At 53.9% G+C, this 18,651-nt stretch overlaps 1 protein-coding gene across 2 annotated transcripts in view; it reads right to left on the bottom strand.

Annotated features, from left to right (window-relative positions):
• Nucleotides 1-3,190: 3,190 nt before the first annotated feature.
• Csk (C-terminal Src kinase) overlaps nucleotides 3,191-18,651 on the bottom strand; it is a 25,157-nt gene continuing 9,696 nt past the window's right edge. For both annotated transcript variants that reach the window (XM_052188228.1, XM_052188227.1), the window contains exons 2-13: nucleotides 7,888-7,964; nucleotides 7,267-7,380; nucleotides 7,041-7,153; nucleotides 6,491-6,710; nucleotides 5,610-5,703; nucleotides 5,351-5,416; nucleotides 5,175-5,274; nucleotides 4,987-5,077; nucleotides 4,714-4,787; nucleotides 4,419-4,614; nucleotides 4,259-4,345; nucleotides 3,191-4,046 (exon numbers count right to left, since the gene is read on the bottom strand). In XM_052188228.1, coding sequence (XP_052044188.1) covers nucleotides 3,864-4,046; nucleotides 4,259-4,345; nucleotides 4,419-4,614; nucleotides 4,714-4,787; nucleotides 4,987-5,077; nucleotides 5,175-5,274; nucleotides 5,351-5,416; nucleotides 5,610-5,703; nucleotides 6,491-6,710; nucleotides 7,041-7,153; nucleotides 7,267-7,380; nucleotides 7,888-7,902 — 1,353 coding nt within the window. In that variant the 5' untranslated portion in view covers nucleotides 7,903-7,964 and the 3' untranslated portion in view covers nucleotides 3,191-3,863. The remainder of the gene's footprint in view (nucleotides 4,047-4,258; nucleotides 4,346-4,418; nucleotides 4,615-4,713; nucleotides 4,788-4,986; nucleotides 5,078-5,174; nucleotides 5,275-5,350; nucleotides 5,417-5,609; nucleotides 5,704-6,490; nucleotides 6,711-7,040; nucleotides 7,154-7,266; nucleotides 7,381-7,887; nucleotides 7,965-18,651) is intronic.

The raw sequence follows: 18,651 nt of genomic DNA, 5'->3' as shown, positions 1-18,651 counted from the left end.
CTGAAGACTGGGCTGCCAGGAACCTTAACCCCGGCTCCCCCAGCTACTCCTAGCCATCCTGTCAGAAGCCTTGTCGAGGAACAGGCCCAGCTCCCAGGACCCTGAGGCAAGGTGGGAGCAGGTAGCTGAGCCTTCCTTCTGTCTGGTTTCACCTGAGGCTCTTCAGTTTCTCTCCCTTCTGTCTCCCACCTCTAGCTCCCATCTCTTCCTTTCCTTTCCCTTTTTGTTTTCATTTTTTGAAGTATTTTTCTATCTGGATCAAGTGCTGGAGACTGAACCCAGGACCTCACATATGCTAGGCAAGAGCTCTTAACAATGGTAGAACTGAGCTGTAACCCATCAGCCCAGTTTTTCTTTTCTTTTTTTTGCTCCCTTTCTTAGACCGGGCTTCATTTAGCCAGTCCAGCCCAGCCTCTGATCAATATGCAACTGAGGATGAACTTACATTGCCAAGTCTCCCACGCCCATTTTTCAGGGGCCTGTGACACCACACCCAGATTCTGCACCGTGAAGAATCAACCCCAGTTTCGTGCATGCTGGCAAGCACTGCTGGCACAGCCCCACCCGAGCCCCAGCTGTTACTTCTTTGTGTTTGTTTTTCCAGTCCTCCAACCATCCGTGTGGCTGTTGGGTTGTTGTATATAACAGAATTCCTAACCTAGAGGGAACCCCTAGCACGGTACTACTTGGTACCCAGAAGTCTTGCGAGGTGTCACCTTCTGCCAGTAGCCAGCCAATAGTGCAAAGGCAGCAGGATGTGCCACTTTCCAGGTACTCAGTAAAAGAGGCCGAGATGGGGTATACATGTGTGGGGTGTCCTTTGTCAAAAGAAGGGTCCACGGGCAGCGAGGTTGTGAGAGCCCTAAGAGTGATGCGTTCACAGCTGAGAGGTATGGTTGGAAGCAGGGACATCTGGGAAGGCAGGCCCCAGGCAGCCTCACAAGCTTTAACAGACCCAAGGAGCCCAACCTGAAGCAATTATGACACATTTCTTGAGGCCAGGGTCTCACCTTGTAGTCCTGGCTGGCCTAGAACTCTGTAGGTAGCCATGATGGCCGGCCTACCCCCTCACCTGGAAAGTGCTAGGGTTTCAGCAGTGTCTATCTGGTTTCAATTTGGTCATCAAACATTCACCAAGGCTCCAGTGTGTGCCTCCCTCTGCTGCAGTGTCTGAGGTCTGCCACCCGTCCCTACCACGCCTTTTCAGTAGCTTATTTTCCCCTCAGGACTTGGACACAATCCATGGGTCAGTGTCCTTCCCTCAGACTGTGGAATTTGCACAAGCCTCTGACCTCCTTCTCCCTCTACTCCCATCTTCCAGTTACAGATACATTTTCCTGGAATGGGCCTGGCGAAACACAGATGCTCCTCGTGCCAGTTTCCTCAGCCTGGGGATGAAACCAACAGCCGTTTCATGCCAGTGCCTCCTGCGAGGCAGGCCCCCATGGCTTCCCCAGGTCTCTCAGGGCCTCACCGGTACTGGCTCTCCACTCCATCTTGAGCTTCTCCTCTATGTCTTGCACAGGCAATTTTGATTATTTAAAGACAGGCTCTCAATCAGTAGCTCAGGTTGGCCCCTAACTCATAATCTACCTGCTTTAGCCTCTTGGGCACTGGTTTGCAGGAGCCCCCTGGTCCTGACCTGTTCTAAGAGCCCCTCAGGGTTCATCCTCTGCCCCTCACTGTAGGCTGCTCACCCTTCCATTCGATCCATCCACTGCTCTCTCTCAACTTCCTTCTCCAGCCTGGGTTTCAACAGTTCCCCCGGCCCACAGTTGAGTGCGGCCTCAGCAGAACCTATGATGGCTCCCCTCGGCAGGTGCCCAGCTCCAGCTTTCCTCCCACCCACCCAAGGAAGTCAGAGGTGTCTGGCTCCTCCCTCTCCTTCACCTGCATGTTCACCCCACGACTAAGCTCCACTGATGCTGCCTTAGATCTCCCTAGAGTCTGTCTCCCCCCACCGTCCTTATCTCTGCCTCACACTAGCCTGCCAGGACCCAGGGGGATCAGTTTAAAACTCTATGACCTGGCATGTCTCTGCTGCCTCAAACCTGTCCCTAGATCCCAACAGCTCCTGGCTTGATAAAAACCACATGCAAGCTACACCCTTCCTTCCCCAGCCCCATTTCATATCTCCCAGCACATTTCCTCAGAGCTTCGACAAGCTTCCCTGCTTCAGTCACCTGTCCCTGGGGGGCTACGAGCCCCACCCCACCCGTGTTCGCACCCATCCTGAACTCAGCCCAAATGCTGCTTCTTGATCTGCAGAAAATACTCTTGTGTTCGGCATTCCTTCACAACACAAGAGGCTGTCACTGTGACAGTCCTCTTAACTATGGCCACCAGTCTACTCCGCTCCCTGCCTGAATCATCCAGCAGTCTACACACAGCAGGTATTTGACCATTTGCAGTTGAATGACTCATACAAATTAGCCTGAAGTACGTGCAGAGGGTGGCTTTGTGGGGAGGGCGGGGCTGGAGCACCAAGGGCCGGTGGAGATAGACAGAAGACAGCTTCAAGCCAGAGCAGAGCGCAACAGGACAAGGGGAACCTCCCTTCGCATCTCAATGATCAAGTCTCTCCTACCCACTGGGGTTCTACGGGCCTTGGACCACCTGAGGGGAGAAAAACCCACGACTGGTCCTCATTCTCCATCTGTGTATCCCGGTTGGGACAGACAGAAGGTGCCTCACTTCATACAAAGCTCCAGAGGGCACAGCAGGGGTGGGGAAGAGCGAAGCTGTCACGTTAGATGAGACGTGAGAAGCACCAGAGGCTCCCCTTCCCATCACCCTGAGGTCAGTACTGTCTGAGGCATGTTTATCTGGGCTCTCACCCCAGAGCCACATCCCATCTGGCCAGGCCCAGACTTCACTCCTCTGTGCTTCAGGCCTGGACACCACGGCAGAAGAAGCAGCCAAAATCCCCAGCAGCACCCCAAGGATGGGTCCAGAGCCTGAGGCAGCCCAGGAACTGAGGCTCAGGTAGGACTGGCAGAGCTGGACAGTGGTGAACACTTCCCCAGGGCAGACACAGGACACTGGCTCGTGCAGCTGACACAAAGAGGCGGCTACATCTCCTGGCCATGCTTCCCTCTCAGCCCCACTCACAGAGACAGGGGGATGGACATGATGGCATGGGAAGACTGGGCAGACAGGCAGGCTCGGCGGAGGAAGCGCCGAGGCTGGGGGCGGTGTCCTCATGGAGTGGTTTATTGATTCCATCTCACAAGGCGGTGTGGGTGAGCGGCCACAGCACATGAAATTCAAGCCCCCGACAGACGCCTGCCTTGGGCACATGCAAACTGCGCAACATGGTCAAGCGCAAACACAGGCGACCGAGGCAACACTGGACATGGAACACGGGATGGGGGACGGGCTGGGGTGATGGGTCCCTAGAGACAGGCTGATTCTCCCCCACCCCCAGGGGCGGGACAGGAAAAATAAGATTCGTACTTCTTGTAAAATGCCCATTTGCTGGGTACTTTCTTTCTTCTTATGTTGAAAAATAATAAAAAATAAACACACGGAAAAAATCTCAAAAAAGGAAAGGAATAAAACTCTAAGAAGGCGAATGGCGGGGCCAAGAGGAGGCCGACCGCAGGGCGCTCCTCCTGCTCCTTGGCCTCCTCTCCTCAGCCCCTTCAGTGGGCGTCCGAAGCCCTCTAGTTGGGTCCATGAGAGAAGATGCCAAGCCTAGGTGGGGCCCCTGGGGGCCAGAAGGGACAGGTAGGTCAGAGGCAAGAGGCCTACCAGCCTGCTGGGGCTCAGTTCAAGTTCAGGCCCAGCAGGCAGCAGGGCACCAGATCTGTCGTCTTCTAGGCCCTGTCCCTGCAGGCCCGTGGCCTAGGCGGGAGCAGAGGTCACAGGTGCAGCTCATGGGTTTTGATGTGCTCAAGCTGCTCTCGAAGCTGCAGAAAGGTGGGCCGTGTGGCGGCATCCAGGTGCCAGCAGTTCTTCATGACCTCGTAGACGGCGGCTGGGCAGCCATCCGGAGCGTCCATCTTATAGCCCTTTTCCACCCGCGGGACGACGTCCTTCAGGGGCTGTGAGCGGGTGGCATGAGCTCAGTGTCTCTCACAGCAGAAGGGAGCCCTACCCGGAACCCCTCTCTAAGAAGTCAGAGAATGGCCTGGAAGCTACTGAGGACAGAGCAGGGTCCAGGCTCCTGTCGCCAGGGAGACGGTTCCCAGGGGACACTGCTCTTGCCGCCCACCCTCGGCTTCAGCCACACCCTGGCTCCCAGGCCCATACTCACAATTCTAGGGTAAGGCACTCGCCCGAAGGAATAGATTTCCCAGAGAAGGATCCCGAAACTCCACACATCAGACTTGGTGGAAAATTTCTGCCACGTGGAGAAGAGAGTGAGCATTGGGTCCCCGGAGGCTGGGGGGAGGGGTGCCTCCAACCCCGCTCACCTTCTCTCGCAAGGCTTCAGGAGCTGTCCACTTGACCGGCAGCTTGCCTGTGTCCTGAGTGCTGGACGCTTCCTTAGTGAGGCCAAAGTCACTGACCTTGGCCACGTTGTCCTCAGACACCAGCACATTCCGGGCAGCCAAGTCCCGGTGCACAAAATTGTTACCCTCCAGGTATTCCATGGCTTCACAGACGTCTCTGAGGGCAGGACAGCCACATGTCCCTCAGACTGGGGCTCCCATAGCAGGGCTGGGGGCTCCTTTAAGTTCTTACCCCCACCCAGGTTGCACCACTCACAGTGAGAATTTGAGGAGACAGTCTCCGCCTAGCACCGAACGACCACGAGATCGAAGATAGTCCACCAAACTCCCCTGCGGGTACGACAGGGGGACGGGAGGGAGGTGATCAGGGAAGGCCAGACACTTGTGATACAGCGTTCATATTATGGGTGAGAAAACTGAGGTCTCAAAAGGCGGCATGACTTGTTTAAAGTCGGCCAAAAAACGACTGGCCAGGCCTGGCACAGTGGAAGGGCTGTGGGAGGGACAGGTGAGGCCGAGGGGCACCTACCTTGGCCATGTACTCTGTGACAATGTAGAGCCCACCCTTCTCCTCCACAATCACACCCAGTAGCTGGACTAGGTTGCTGTGCCGAAGTTGCCTGTGGCAGGACAGGGTGGTCAAGAGCTCAGCCTGCCCAGCCCCCACACGCTTGTGCCCCGCCCAGGCAGCCTGCCCTTCTGTTTAGCCCAACTCACGTCATGACAGAGGCCTCAGCCAGGAAGGCCTGGGCAGTAGCATCATTCTTAATGCACTTGACTGCAACCTTGTTGCCTCGGTAATCCCCCAGCATCACGTCTGTAGGAGAAGCAGGGGCTGTTTCCTGGACTCCCGGGGCTCTCCCACCTCACCTCCCCAGGCTCCTTCAACGCACCTCCAAACTCCCCCTTTCCTATCGTCTGTAGCAGCTTCAGTTCCTTCATGTTCAATGCCCAGCCACCTGGGGACAGGGACCAGGAGGGAGGCAGTGTGTCAGTGAAGTGAACAGCTAAGCTGAGGCACTTGAGATGACGGGCACAGACTAAACTGTTTTAGATGTGGGTGTCTGGGGTTTCCAGGCCTCTAGGGTAATGGCAGAGGGCCAGGGTGAGGGGAAGTGGGGAAGTGGGAGGTCGGGTGCAGTGTGCACTCACTGCGGTAGAATTCATCCTGGGCTGCCACGGTGCCCTCCATGACCTTTGGTTTGATGAGGCGGGTGCAGAGTCCATCAGCATCTGTGGTGTAGTGCTGCAGAGGTGGGGCAGGCCCTCAGAACCAGACCCACTGGACCCCATTTCTCACTGGCTCACGCACTGCTCATGTCTGGCCACCAGAGGGCAGCAGAGGCTAGCCCACACAGCCTTGAGCTGCTTTGTGTGGAGAGGGTTCCTCATTTCAAGGAGGGTGGGAATGCCTGTCGTTTCCCACCTCACCCCACCCACACCCAGCTACTGGACTCCCAGTTGTCACTCCGGCTTTGGGCCTCACCAATATCTTACAGTAGATAGCAAACCCAGCCTTGCTCCCTACACCGGCCTCTAGCAGGTGAGGTGTGCTCAGGGCCAAGGTAAGCCAGAGATGAGAGTGAGCTGGTGGTGGTGGGGGAAACCTATAGGTAAGTGGTACCAGACATGGCCTGGCAGAGCTGGTGTAGCTGGGGCTGCAGGCATCAGGGACTGCGTGCCTCAAGGCCCTGACAGCAGTGTCCACACCCCGACACGAGGTTCTGAGTGCTGGGGGAAGCGAGTTCTGGACCAGACAGGCACCTCCAATGCACAGATGAGGGGGACCTTCACTAATCCGAGCCTTTGTGTCCTTATCTATAAAGTAGGGATAGCACCCTGTTTGTGGGCCCTTGGGGCACTCTGGGGACAGAACTATATGCTCTTTCACACAGTGAGGAGTCGAAGGTCAGCATGTCCAGGTCACTCTGCCAGGTGAGCTGGGTTAGGGTTTGTTCTAAATGTCCTGAGGCAGACTCAGGTGTGAGTGTGTGAGAAGGGGGTCACCCCGGGCAGGCAGGTCCCCCACTCACCTCCACCAGCTGCATCAGGTTCTCGAAGTACACCTCCTCGTCAATGCTCAGCTTGCTCGCGTGGTACATGATGCGGTAGTGCTCCACCTTGCCTTCACAGCTCACACACAGGGTGTAGTCCCCGGGGTAGTTGGTGCTTTCCCGCACCAGGAACAGGCCTGTCTCTGGGGGGTAGAGGAGCCGCTCGGCCTGCTCCCGTGTGATCTTACCGTGGAACCAGCTGTGGGCGGCAAGGCTGGGGTCACAAGGGTACTGACCCGGGAGCCTCCTGCCAGCCCCCCCCGCATACACCTTCCCAGAACTCCACTCGGCCAAGCATCTGAAGGGCGCCATCTTCTTCCTGTACCCCTTTTCCTTCTGTTGGGTTCCTAGCCCTGTCCTGAGGTCCAGCCTCTGCCCCGTCCTAGAATGCCCTCACCTAGAATGCCCTCACCTACACAGCCCCTGACTCAGGGCTGTTTGCTGTGATGTCTTTCCCGGAGGACCACAGTCATTTCCTCTTTCCCCTAAACCAGGAGGAGACTGAGCCCTCCATCCCTGTGGCACTCACGGCATCAGGCTGAGTTTGGTGCCTGCCTTCACGCCCTCGCGCTTCTGGACATAGTTGGCTGGGATGATGCCCTCACGGCCCACTTTGTTTTTGGCTTTGTACCAGTTGGGGTCCTGCAAAGAGGACAACACAGACCCGCTCTGACGCCTGCCTCCTGAGAGGAACCAAGCCCAGAAGAAACCCTGGAGGTGAGAGAACGGAACAGGTGTCACAGGTCCCCATGTACCTTGGTGACGGCCACAATGGTGAGCACATCTCCTTTGCAGAAGGGAAGGTCTTGCTCAGCAGTGCCATGGAAGTTGTACTTGGCAATACATTCTGTACCGGACGGCCAGGCGGCCTACAGAAAAAGGGACAGGTGTGTGGGTGCAGTCTAGGGCCCTTCTCTACCAACCTGCCCCAATGCCCTGGAGACCAATGCATACTAGCTGACTTCCATGAACCTGGGGGAGATACCCTTCTCTTAAGAATTCTCAGGCCCTTCCAGCTCTAATTCCTCCGTGGCCCTCTCTGGGGCCCTGTGCCCAATAGAGCACACTGGAATTAGTGTTACTTCACACAGTCTTTTTGTTGTTGTTGTTGTTTTTGAGACAAGGTTTCTCTGTGTAGCCCTGGTAGTTCTGGAACTCACTCTGTAGAAGCCTCGAATTCTAAAATCCGCCTGCCTCTGCCTCCCAAGTGCTGGGATTAAAGGCGTGCACCACCACCGCCCATTTACTTCACACTGTCTTGACTGGGATGGAGGGTTGGGTGTGGGTTGGAACAAGCTGCTCTAAGTACTCTTAGTCTGGCCTGGGAAGGGCGGAATGTGGGACTGCTTTATCTGTCCCCACCGCAGCCCCAATACCTGTATTGCCGACATCTTCTGCGATCTGGCGTCCCCGAGCTACAGGAAGGCCGATCTGTTACTTGGTACCATGAGAGCTGTGGGAGAAGAGTCAAGCTGAGGAAGAATAAGAGATGGCCCCGCCCTCTGTGTGTGATCACCAGCTTCTTCCTTAAAGGATCCGACATGTGGGTCCAGGGCTGTTCTATGCAGCCTCAGGTAGAAACACACAGACTTAAGAGTCCCGGGGAGGTGGCTATCAGTCCTGTCTCTGGGTGCCTTACAGGTCCCACAGAATGACCAAGAAGACCAAAGAAGCCTGGAAGATTGGAGGGGAGGGAGTCCAGGGAAAGTCTGAAATTGGGCAGGTGCCCTGTGGTCCAGGAAAGCTTGTCCAGGGCACAAATGTCTGTGCTTCCCTCTCAGTACACACCCAGCAGAAATCAGCCCACATCTCCCAGGAGAGGGGCAGGTGCTCTCCTGTGCTGTGCTCTGTTTACTGGTCAGACCAGGAACTGCCCAAGTGCTGAAAATGAAGCAGCCAAGGTAGGGAGAAGTCACAGGAGGGAGTGCCGGCCAGCAGTGGCCCGGCCCACTCAGCCACTTACCAGCCTTGGAGCATCAACCAAGGAACTGGGCCCAGGAGGGCAGGAGCGCTGGGACTCCCTTTGGATCAAGTTTAAAATCTGGTCAAACCAACCCAGGCTTGTAAGGATGAAACAGGGAAGGACTGGACAGAGTGCGAGGGGACTTGAGGTGATGGTTATGGGGACTCTCTGAGCTCCCTTCAGGAGAAGGTTTGTTCCATAGCAACTTGCTGGCTGTATCCTGAGAGCTATCCATGCACTTTAGTGAAGGTGATGCCCCAAGAGCAATACGCATGTCTGCACACACAAGTGTCTTCACCACTACCAGTTCAAAGACAGCCCCAGGCCTCAGAACGATAGAGAGGTGCTGGGCTACTGTTCCCTTTCTGGTGAGAAGACAGAGCCAAGGCCCTTCTGTGATCACACAGTTAGATGGCAGCCCTACCAGAGGTGGGACGGGTAAGGTCTAGCCTTTGCATTATGGTTATGGTATGTACACTAGCACTGGGATAGGTGAGGTCTAGCCTTTGCATTTATGACTATGTATACTAGCACTGAAGAGGACTTTCAGTGTAAGTGCTGTTACATGTGTACGGGCATGCACATCTGCACATACACACACATGCAGAAAGCATGGGAGCTGGGCCCTCAGGACTTGCAGAGGTGGAGGGCAGGAGCTAGGGAGCTATCTTAGTGGATGGTAGTTGCCTAGAATGCTCAAGACTCTGGGGTCAAACTCTAGTACAAGGTGTGGATCTCTGTTTTAAATCCACAAGCAATCAAGCAAATAAAATTTGATATAAAAAGGTATTTGTTAGAAAGACAGAGGGAAAAGGGTGAGGCAGAGGGATGGCTAGTTGGAGGCCAGCCTAGGTGATGTGTTAAAAGCTTCCTATTGAAAAGAAGATGGCTAGAAAAGGTGACAAAGAGAAGCTCAGTGTATCATCTGACAGTGACGAGCACGGGCTGCTCTTCCTAAGGACCTGGGTTCTTTCCAGCGCCCACATGGAAGCTCGAACTGTCTGCAACTGCACAGCCAGGGGATCTGACAGCCTCACACAGACACGTGCACACAACACCAACACACATAAAGAAGGAAGGAAGGAAGGAAGGAAGGAGGGAAGGAAGGAAGGAAGGAAGGAAGGAAGGAAGGAAGGAACGAACGAACGAACGAACGAACGAACGAACGAACGAACTGGCCTGGGTAGAAGCTGATGAAATAAGCAGAACAAATCCCTCATTTGGGGCTCTGTGAGTGGACCCGGCAAGAACACATGGGTAGCAAGGAGTTTCCCATGGCCCTGTGAAGAGCTAAGGTTGGACCCCAAGGGCGATGAGCCTAGGGGACTTGTCAGGGAGCATGCACTCTCAGAGTCCAGCAGAAGCAAGGGTCTAGGGTGCAGGGAAAGTAACTCCCGAGCTAGATTCCTGGTTCTAATCAGACCTGGGCCTTGAACCTGGCCTTATCAACATGCCAACTTGGAGAGAAGGAGCGAGCCCTTTGGGCCTCATATCCTCTCACCCTGAAACGGAGCACCGTGAACCCCTGCAAGGAGACTCTGGAGGGAACAGAATAAGACTCCAGAGTTGGAAGTGCTTGACATGCGTCCTGTCCCCTTTCAAACAGTCCTTCTTGCACCCAGAAGCAAGCAAGGCTATCAGGCTTGCTGTGTAGACTGAAGCCCAGAGAGAGTGTAATAGGACCCACCCCCTCACACCCAGTGTTCCCACGGTGGAGCCAGCAGGAGCATGAAAACCACCCCCTGGGCCCTGTGGATGCTATGGAAGCGCCGTGGGCCTCTCTACCCTGTTTCATACAAGTGAAAACTAAGGTCCAAGAGGTTGTCACACAGCCTGAGCGAGGGTCCCACTGCCGTTGGCTGAGCCCCAGCCTTAGGGTCCTTCGATGGAGATCCTATTAGCTCCCCAGCTCCCCACACCTCCTCCTCCCTTCCCAAATTCAGAGCTCACTGCTGCCACCACAGGAGGGAGCGGAGGCTGGGCACAGTTAGTCACCCTTGCAGCTGTCAGTTTGCAAACACTCCTTCCTGGCCTGCAGCTGCCTGCCACCTCCCTGCTGCCTTGATGATAATAATAAAGATAATCACAGGCCCTGTTTCCCGAGTTCTTACTCAGGCCTTATCCTCGGCACTTTGCGGCTCGTCCAATCCTAATGACTCCAAGACACAGAGGGGCTATTATTACCAACCCCATTTTACAGATGAGGGCCCCAAGTAAAGGCCAGAGTACTGTGAGACCTTGCCTGAGGTCACAGCTCCAGGGAGATGTCACATCCTGCTTCAGTCAGACCCCTGAGCTCTTTGGCCGCCGGGACTCCCTGCCTACCTGGTGGCCTCTACCTTCCATGCGTCACATACCCTCAGGGACCGCTGTCGATCTGGATGGGCACGACAAAGAGCAGCCATGTAGGTAAGGACGTGGGGAGAGGAATGGGACAAGGCAGCAGTGGCCAGGGAATGCTGCCTGGAAGGGAGATCTAGGAGGATCGAACCTCCTTGACTCCATAGCAGCGCCTTCTGGGACTGTTTCTTCATGTACACAACAGCCAGGTGAGAAGCCAGCAGCTCCCATGGCTGCTATGACACCTGGGTCACTGCCTGCCTTACCAGACAACCTCCAACCTGTCGATCATGGTGAGGTCACCAGGCCAGGATGGCTGGGCAAGCTGCCTTTCCTTAAGGTCTGTCTCTCCAGCAAAGTCTGAGGCGGACAGCCAGCGTGGCTTAAAGAGGCTACTTATTGAAAGCCACCTTCCAACTAGCCAGTGAGTAGGCACAGAAGGTCCTTTGTGGAGTCACTTGAATGACCAAGGCGCTCTAGGAAGGCAGTGCAGGACCACTGTTGTGGAAGTAACACTGCATTCTGGCCCCGGCCCTATGACCTCCGGGAAGTCCAGGAGCTCCCCATATTTGCTGGCTTCAAGCAGTGTCTGTCCCCCTTTCTCACACTATCCTCAGACACCTGCACTTTGACCCCTTACTTGCCCTCTCCAACTTCATCCAAGGAATATGTATGCAGCCTAGGTGACAGCCACTGTGGTACACAAGCAAAGAGCAAAATATAATAGGATATCCCTCTCGGTGGTGGCAAGAGATGGGGACAGAGTACACATTTGAAGCCATACTGAGCTACAAAGTGTTACCTTATCTTAAACAAGCAAACAAACAAACAAACAAAGAACAATCTTTAAGCACCTGGGAGGCAGAAGCAGGTGGATCTCTGAGTTCAAAGCTAGAGCCTGGTGTACAGAGAGAGTTTCAGGACAGCTAGGGCTATGAGAAACTGTTTCAAAAAACCAAAATGAAACCAACCAACCAAACAACCGAAGAGCTAGATCGCGGGTAAAATGGTTGCTGTGAAGACCCAAGTTTGGGCCTGTCATCCAGTGTTGGAAGGCAGGAGCAGGGAGGAATTCTAGAACTTGTTAGCTCGCCTGCCTAACTTACGTATTGAGTCCCAGGTTGCAGTGAGAGACCCCATCCCAAGAACAAGGTGAAGAGTTCCTGAGGAATGACACCCAAGGCTTCTGACTTTTACACACATGTGCACACAGGCATATTCACATACAAGTACACACACACACCAAACTGAAAGACCAAATTCTGCAGAAGGAGGGATCTGATGCCTGTGACTAGCAATCCAGCAAGCCCTGTGTGCAGCCAGGTACTGAAAACAGATTAGTACAACAAACTGTGAGGCACGTGAGCACCTGGGTTCGGATCACCCCGGCAATACAAGGGCACTGTGGCCAAGCCGACAACCTGAATTTCATCCCTGAAAAGGGAAAAACCAACTCCTTTTTTTTTTTTTTTGATTTGTTTTTTTTCAAGACAGGGTTTCTCTGTGTAGCCCTGGCTGTCCTGGAACTCACTCTGTAGACTAGGCTGGCCTCGAACTCAGAAATCGGCCTGCCTCTGCCTCCCAGAATGCTGGGATTACAGGCCAGGCTTGCGCGCCACCACCGCCCAGCGAGAACCAACTCCTTAAAGTTGTTCCCTGACCCCCAGATGATACACAATGTGTGTGGTGTCCACGGGCATGCGTGCACACAAATTATAGGCAATTATAGGCAAATTATGCAAAAAAGAGGCAATTATAACAAATTATGCAAAAGAGGCAAAGGATCTGCAAGTGTCTAACAACTTATTATTTCTACTTTTCAGTGATTTTTGAAATACTCAAACTCCAAAAAAAGGCAAAAGCAGATAGACACGGGTCCCTATAGTGTACTACAAGTTGTGGGTGGGGTTTTTGTTTTATTTTGTGGCTGCTACTGTTAGTTTGCTGTTTTCACTTTTTTTGTTCTGTTTGAGGAGGAATATCTCTACAGATCCCCAGTTATCCTAGAACTCATCATGTAGATCAGGCCAGTCTTCAGCTTAATGAACTCCTTCTGCCTCTGCCTCCGGAGTGCTGGGATTAAAGACATGTGCCATCATGCCCAGCTGTTTTGGACTTTTGATACATTTATTTTATATGCATGTGGATGTGTGCCCAGTGTGCATGTGAAAGTCAGAGGGTAACTTGTGGGGGTTGGTTCTCCCCTTCTACTGGGTGGGTCCTGGCAATCAACCTGAGGTAGCCATGCCTGCTGGCCGGCATCTTGACCAGCAGAGCCATCCCTAGCTCACAAGTTGTGTCTTACAGAAAACAAATACATATTCCTGAGCTGAGAGAGGTCTTTGAGAGACACAGAGGAGCTGGAGAGAGGGCTCAGCAGTTAAGAGCTACTGTCACTCTTGCAGAGACCCTGGGTTCAGTTCTTCGCACACATGTGACAGCTCCTAAATGTCTGTAACCTCACTTCCAGGGTACCCGAAACCCTCTACTGAACCCCACTGACACTAGGCGTGCATGTGGTGCACATACACACAAGCAAGCAAAATACACATGAAATAAAATAAATACACCTTAAAAAACAGATAAATAACAGAAGCTGGCTCTGGGATGGGACCAAATTCAAGGAAAACTTTTGTTATTCTGTATTTCCTATTTTGTCCTCTTTTGATATATACACTGAGAGTCCTGCAGTCCAGGCTAACTTCTAACTCATTATGTAGCAAAGGCTGACTTCACATTACTGAATCTGCTATCTGCCACCACACCTAGTTTATCTAGAGCTTGAGATTGAACCCATGACTGCAGGCTGACCCAAACACTGACAACTGAGCTACGTCCTCAGTTCTTGGTCTTCTTTTAAAGTTACAAAAATTTTACCTTAAAAATAAATCTGAAAATACTTCCAACAGGAATCTTTCCTTGGTGCTCCAGCTGTGCTGGCTGGCCCTGCCTCCAGGGCCTCTCCTATCACAGTGCTCCGTCGAAGGACCTCACTAGCAGTGGCCTATGGCTGAGGTAGAAAGGGAGCTTTGTAAGGTGGAAGACGGGAGCTAATCTGACTCATGTCTGCATCGCCAGCATGGGCTGGACTGAGAACTGCTGCTCAGTAATGAGGAATGAATGAATGAATGAGTGAACAACAGGAAAGAAGGAAGGACGGACGGAAGGAAGGGAGGGAAGGAAAAGAATGTCTACAGCACATTAGGTCTTGCAACCAATAGGGCTATATTTAACCCCAGAGGGTCAGCAGCTGTTACCCACCCCCACAAGACTGGAAGACAGGGGCTTGGGATTGCAAAGGGGCTAACATTTCTGTCTGACTTCCTGCCTTAAACTCTGCTCCCAGCAGCCCTTGTGCTGGGGTCCCAGGAACAAGCTGGGCATTGTGCCCAAGCGCTGAGGTCAGTGGCTGCAGCCTCAGGCAGGCCTTTCTTGGGAGCCCAGGCTGTCCAGAAGGGGACATAAGTGTAAGTGTGTGTGTGGGGGGGTGGGGGTAGGAGCCCAGTCACTCCCGTCTGCCCTCTTCTTGCCCCGGAGGCAGCTGCAGACCCCTAGAACCAAGCACGTGCAGAGGGCTGGGGTAGGCCAAAGGACTGTAGCCCTGCCCCTCACCAAAACTCCAATGCTTAACGGGGCGTGGGAGTTTTCAGAAACTGTTTACACGCAGCTAAAAATACCCACTGAAAAGGGAAGTGTACCAGAGACCTGGGGGGACTGGCGCTATGGCCCACAGAGACTCTGGTCCTGCTACAGGACCCAGCTGCACTGTCTGCAGGGATGGACACACACACACACACACACAGAGAGAGAGAGAGAGAGAGAGAGAGAGAGAGAGAGAGAGAGAGAGAGAGAGAGAGGCAAAACCACTTGTGGCAACAGGAAGGTCTTTGCTGGTACATCATGTCACACTGTCTGCAGGGATGGACACACACACACACACACACAGAGAGAGAGAGAGAGAGAGAGAGAGAGAGAGAGGGAGAGAGAGAGAGAGAGGCAAAACCACTTGTGGCAACAGGAAGGTCTTTGCTGGTACATCATGTCATGCCCAGTGGTCAGGTTGGACAGGAGGAAGGCCCAGAGACTTTTGTCTAGAGATCTAAGAACCTGATTCAGCCTCAACAAAATATACTCCAAGCTCCGTCTTTCTCAGTGTAGAATGGTCAATCGGTCAGGAATCCCCATGCCTCAAAAAGCAGAGGTTTACTGGTCTAACTCAGTGGTCAAGCGAGCGCATAGTGTGCTCCCTGACCCGCCTTGTTCTTCCCCCAGTGCCTTAAAACATCCGAGAGACAGAGTTATCCAGCAGCTTGGAGGAAAAAGGTGAGGGGAACTAGAGAGGATGGGAAAAGGGGCATCTAGAACAGGCCAGGGTTAAGACTTAAATAGAATTACTGAGGGATTCAATCAAGGCTGTCTTCTCCAGGTCCAGGGCAGACAGGGGCAAAGGTGCCGCTGTGGGTCTTGGGCACACCCCTCACAGGGCAGAGCACCTGAGGCGGGCCACCAGCCAGCAGCAGAGCTGGTTTGGTGGCTATAGTCAGCCCCACCCCTGATCTGCAGAGCTATCAGGCTGATAGCACTGTCACCCAGCCACACACTGAGAAGAAGGGCTGGAGGTTCCCACTAACCCAGCAGCTCAGACAGGCCCTCGGCACCCCCATCGCGCAGACGCCCCTGAAGGTCTGAAAGCACAGGCCTGTGGGGCGCTCAGAGCTGGGCAAGGGGGGCTGGAAAGATGCCTGGCTCGGGTTCTAGGGCTGCCCATCCTCAGACTCCCTCAGCGTCAGGGCCCGACTTAGGAGGGGGGCTGAGTTTAATGACTGAAACATGTTAAAGAACCAAATTATGGCAACTCACTGGGGCTCAACAAGACCGGAAATCCTGTCTGGAAGTTTAGGAGCAGTAGGGGTGAGTTAAGAGGAGGCTAACAGGGAGCCTCCTCCCTAGGGTACACTGTGGCTTGAGGCTGCCACTCCTGGCCCAGAAAGGTTTCTAATTACCACTCAGGAGCCTAATTACTTACATGCACTGGGCCTCTGGGCCTCCAGGTCTCCAGGGTCCTACCCCAGGCCTCTGCCCCCCACCCCTCAGAGTATGGGCCAGGTCCTTTGCATTTTCTTCTGCCTGTATTTACATACAACTTCCTCACTAACCTCCAAAAACCCTTCAGAGTCATGCAGTGGCTTTGTTTCACAACCCGTTCCCCCCCCACCCCCAAAGTCTCCTAGCCATGTTACAAGAGGGAAGACTGAGGTTCAGGGGGTAAGAGAATGATCTAGAACTAACTCTAGGTGGCAGAGTTCTGGTCTCCAGCACTTGAGACAGAGGTTGGGAATTCTCTTTGATCTGAAGCCAGCATGGTCTACAAAGTGAGACCCTGCCTCAGAAAAATAAAAGCAACCAAGGAAGCAGCAGCACAGGCATCAGAGAAGCACACAGTGCAGAATGCTAACCTACAGGCAGCGCCAGGGACAGAGACCTAGGGGAAGGGGCACCCACACCAGCAGGATCAACAGAAAATGAAAGCAGGTATCCAACAGCCTGCTGCTCCAACACGGTTTGAGGCTCTGTATCAGCTATGTAAGCATCCCCCACCACCACCACAAGTCCTGGAGATCCCTGCTAGACTGGGAAGGAAACAAGCTTGCCCGTGGTTACCGCCTAGGGTACCACGAGCTTCCAAGTGCTAGATCAGGGACTTAAGCTTAGTTATGCTGGACCCTAGGTCAGCAGACGTCCCCAAGTTTTCCTTGGCAGGATCATATGATATCCTAAAAGGACACAACAGGAATGCTAGGGGCGACTAACTCCTCACATCAGGTCCCCCTTGCCCCAGTGAGCTGAGGTACACCTGTGCTCTCTCCTGGCTGGCTGCCTTTGCAGACAGATCAGGACATCACACAGAGCCTCAGAGAAGAACTCAGAGAAGGCAGCAGCCTTCAAGAGGACCCAATCACTGAACAAAGACCTCTGGTTCTCTGGTTCCTCAAATACTTTTCACAAGCCCTACTCTCCCTCCAGGAAGTCCTCCAGGCTGTCCTAGCCCATGCACATTCTAGCAGTTTTGCAGGAGGGGAACACAGGCTTGTCCTGCCAGGCTTCCGAGCCCAGCCTCGTCTCTGGCCAGTAATGCAGCTCATCCTCCAGTCCTTTTCCCTGTAGTGTGCACATTACAGGCTGTAAGGCCCGGAGGCTGGGAGAGGGCCAGGTGCCAGGCTGGGCTGGGCTGGGCTGGGCTGGGCTGAAGAGCAGCAGCCAGGATGTACGGGTCGGATGACACCCAGGTTTCACCCACCCACAAGCCTTCCAACCGTGCAGAACCCAGGGCAGCCGGGGAGCGCCCAGCAGCTCTCTTCTGCTTGTTTGTAGACCACGGAAGAGAGGCGGAGGGAAGCTGCGGTCGGTCGGAGGGTGTGCACTAGTGTGCTGGAAGATGTCCTCACAGAACCAGGAAGAGAGCAGGCAAAAACAGGGTAGGCGGAGCTGTGGGGCCTCCAGCCCTCGGGCCTCCACACAGGGGAGCTCCCGGCTAGTCCAGGGCAAGTCAATTCAAATCCACTCAATGAGCCTCAGTTTCCTCGTGGAAAAAATGGGATTGTCTCTCTCATCCTGCACCCCATTCGCGCACCGACACCCAATGGGTGGAGCAGGCTGCATCATGCCCAATAAGAGAGCATCCCCCAGTTCTCAGAGCACTCCTGACAATGGGGATTAGGCGCAGCCACCTAGACCCAGTCTCTCCCTGTTCACATCTTCCCTCAGCCATGCAGGGAGCACGCAAGCTCTCCCTTCTCCAGCTCTTTATTTTTAGGCCTGAATTTGACTTTAATCATTACTTAGCGGATTCTATTTCAAGCCCTTGGATGAAGGGACCCAGAAGTGAGGAGGGAGGCAGTGCTCCCTGCTGGGTTTAGGGAGCAGCCTGCTCCTCCACCCATCCTGTCCCTATCCAAGGGCGGGGAAAACCGAGAAACACCCAAAGGCCAGCATCTTGGGTAAGACCCAACCCTGTGACCTCATCCCACTGAAGCTATGGGACAGGAGGGTGGTAGTAATGCCTACTTTCATGCCACCAGTACCAGAGAGAGAGAGAGAGAGAGAGAGAGAGAGAGAGAGAGAGAGAGAGAGAGAGAGAGAGAGGGAGAGAGAGAGAGAGAGAGAGAGAGAGAGAGAGAGAATATGAAGGAATATGTATATGTCAAAGTCTGTCAGTCAGGGTACCAAGATACAAGGCCGAGAGACTTCAGCACTGAAAGGGTTACATCCTCTTGAACCCAGCGTGTCTAGCAGAGGTTGGTGTCTTCCCACTGCCCTTGTCACAAAGAGACACCTCCAGGTTAGATCTGCAAAGGAGGACACTAACTCATAAGCCTAGAGTCTAACTCTCAGGTGCAAGGGAAGGACTCTAATCTCTCCCTTCCCAGGTCACTGGAGAAAACTGAGGCTGGCCTGACTAACTCTGACTCAGCCTAAGGAGACCTCTATCTCCCACTGGAACATGAACCCTAGGACAGCCGTGCAGAATCCGGGAGGCAAGGGTTCTCTTCACGCTGGGTGTGGTGGTATATGCATACCTGTAATCTCAATGCTCTGGAGACCGAAGCAGGAGGATCTCGGGTTATAGGCCCTGTAGGGAGATCCTCCTGCTTGTGTGTGTGTGTGTGTTGGGAAGCAACAGCAGCAGGCAGCTATTCTCAACTCCAAGGCTGTGAAGGGGAATGGGTGGGGTTAGGCCTTGGACAGCAATTAGCAGCCTATCTTCTCAAGGCCAGCCCCATGCCCTGAGGCAGCCTATCACATAGTGATGGGAAGGGAGTGGGGCACCACAAGAACA

Source organism: Apodemus sylvaticus, chromosome 7, assembly GCF_947179515.1.
Source record: "Apodemus sylvaticus chromosome 7, mApoSyl1.1, whole genome shotgun sequence".
In the NCBI taxonomy this organism is placed as follows: domain Eukaryota; kingdom Metazoa; phylum Chordata; class Mammalia; order Rodentia; family Muridae; genus Apodemus; species Apodemus sylvaticus.
The sequence above is the reverse complement of the archived record's forward strand: the minus strand, read 5'-3'. Positions and strand labels throughout refer to the sequence as shown.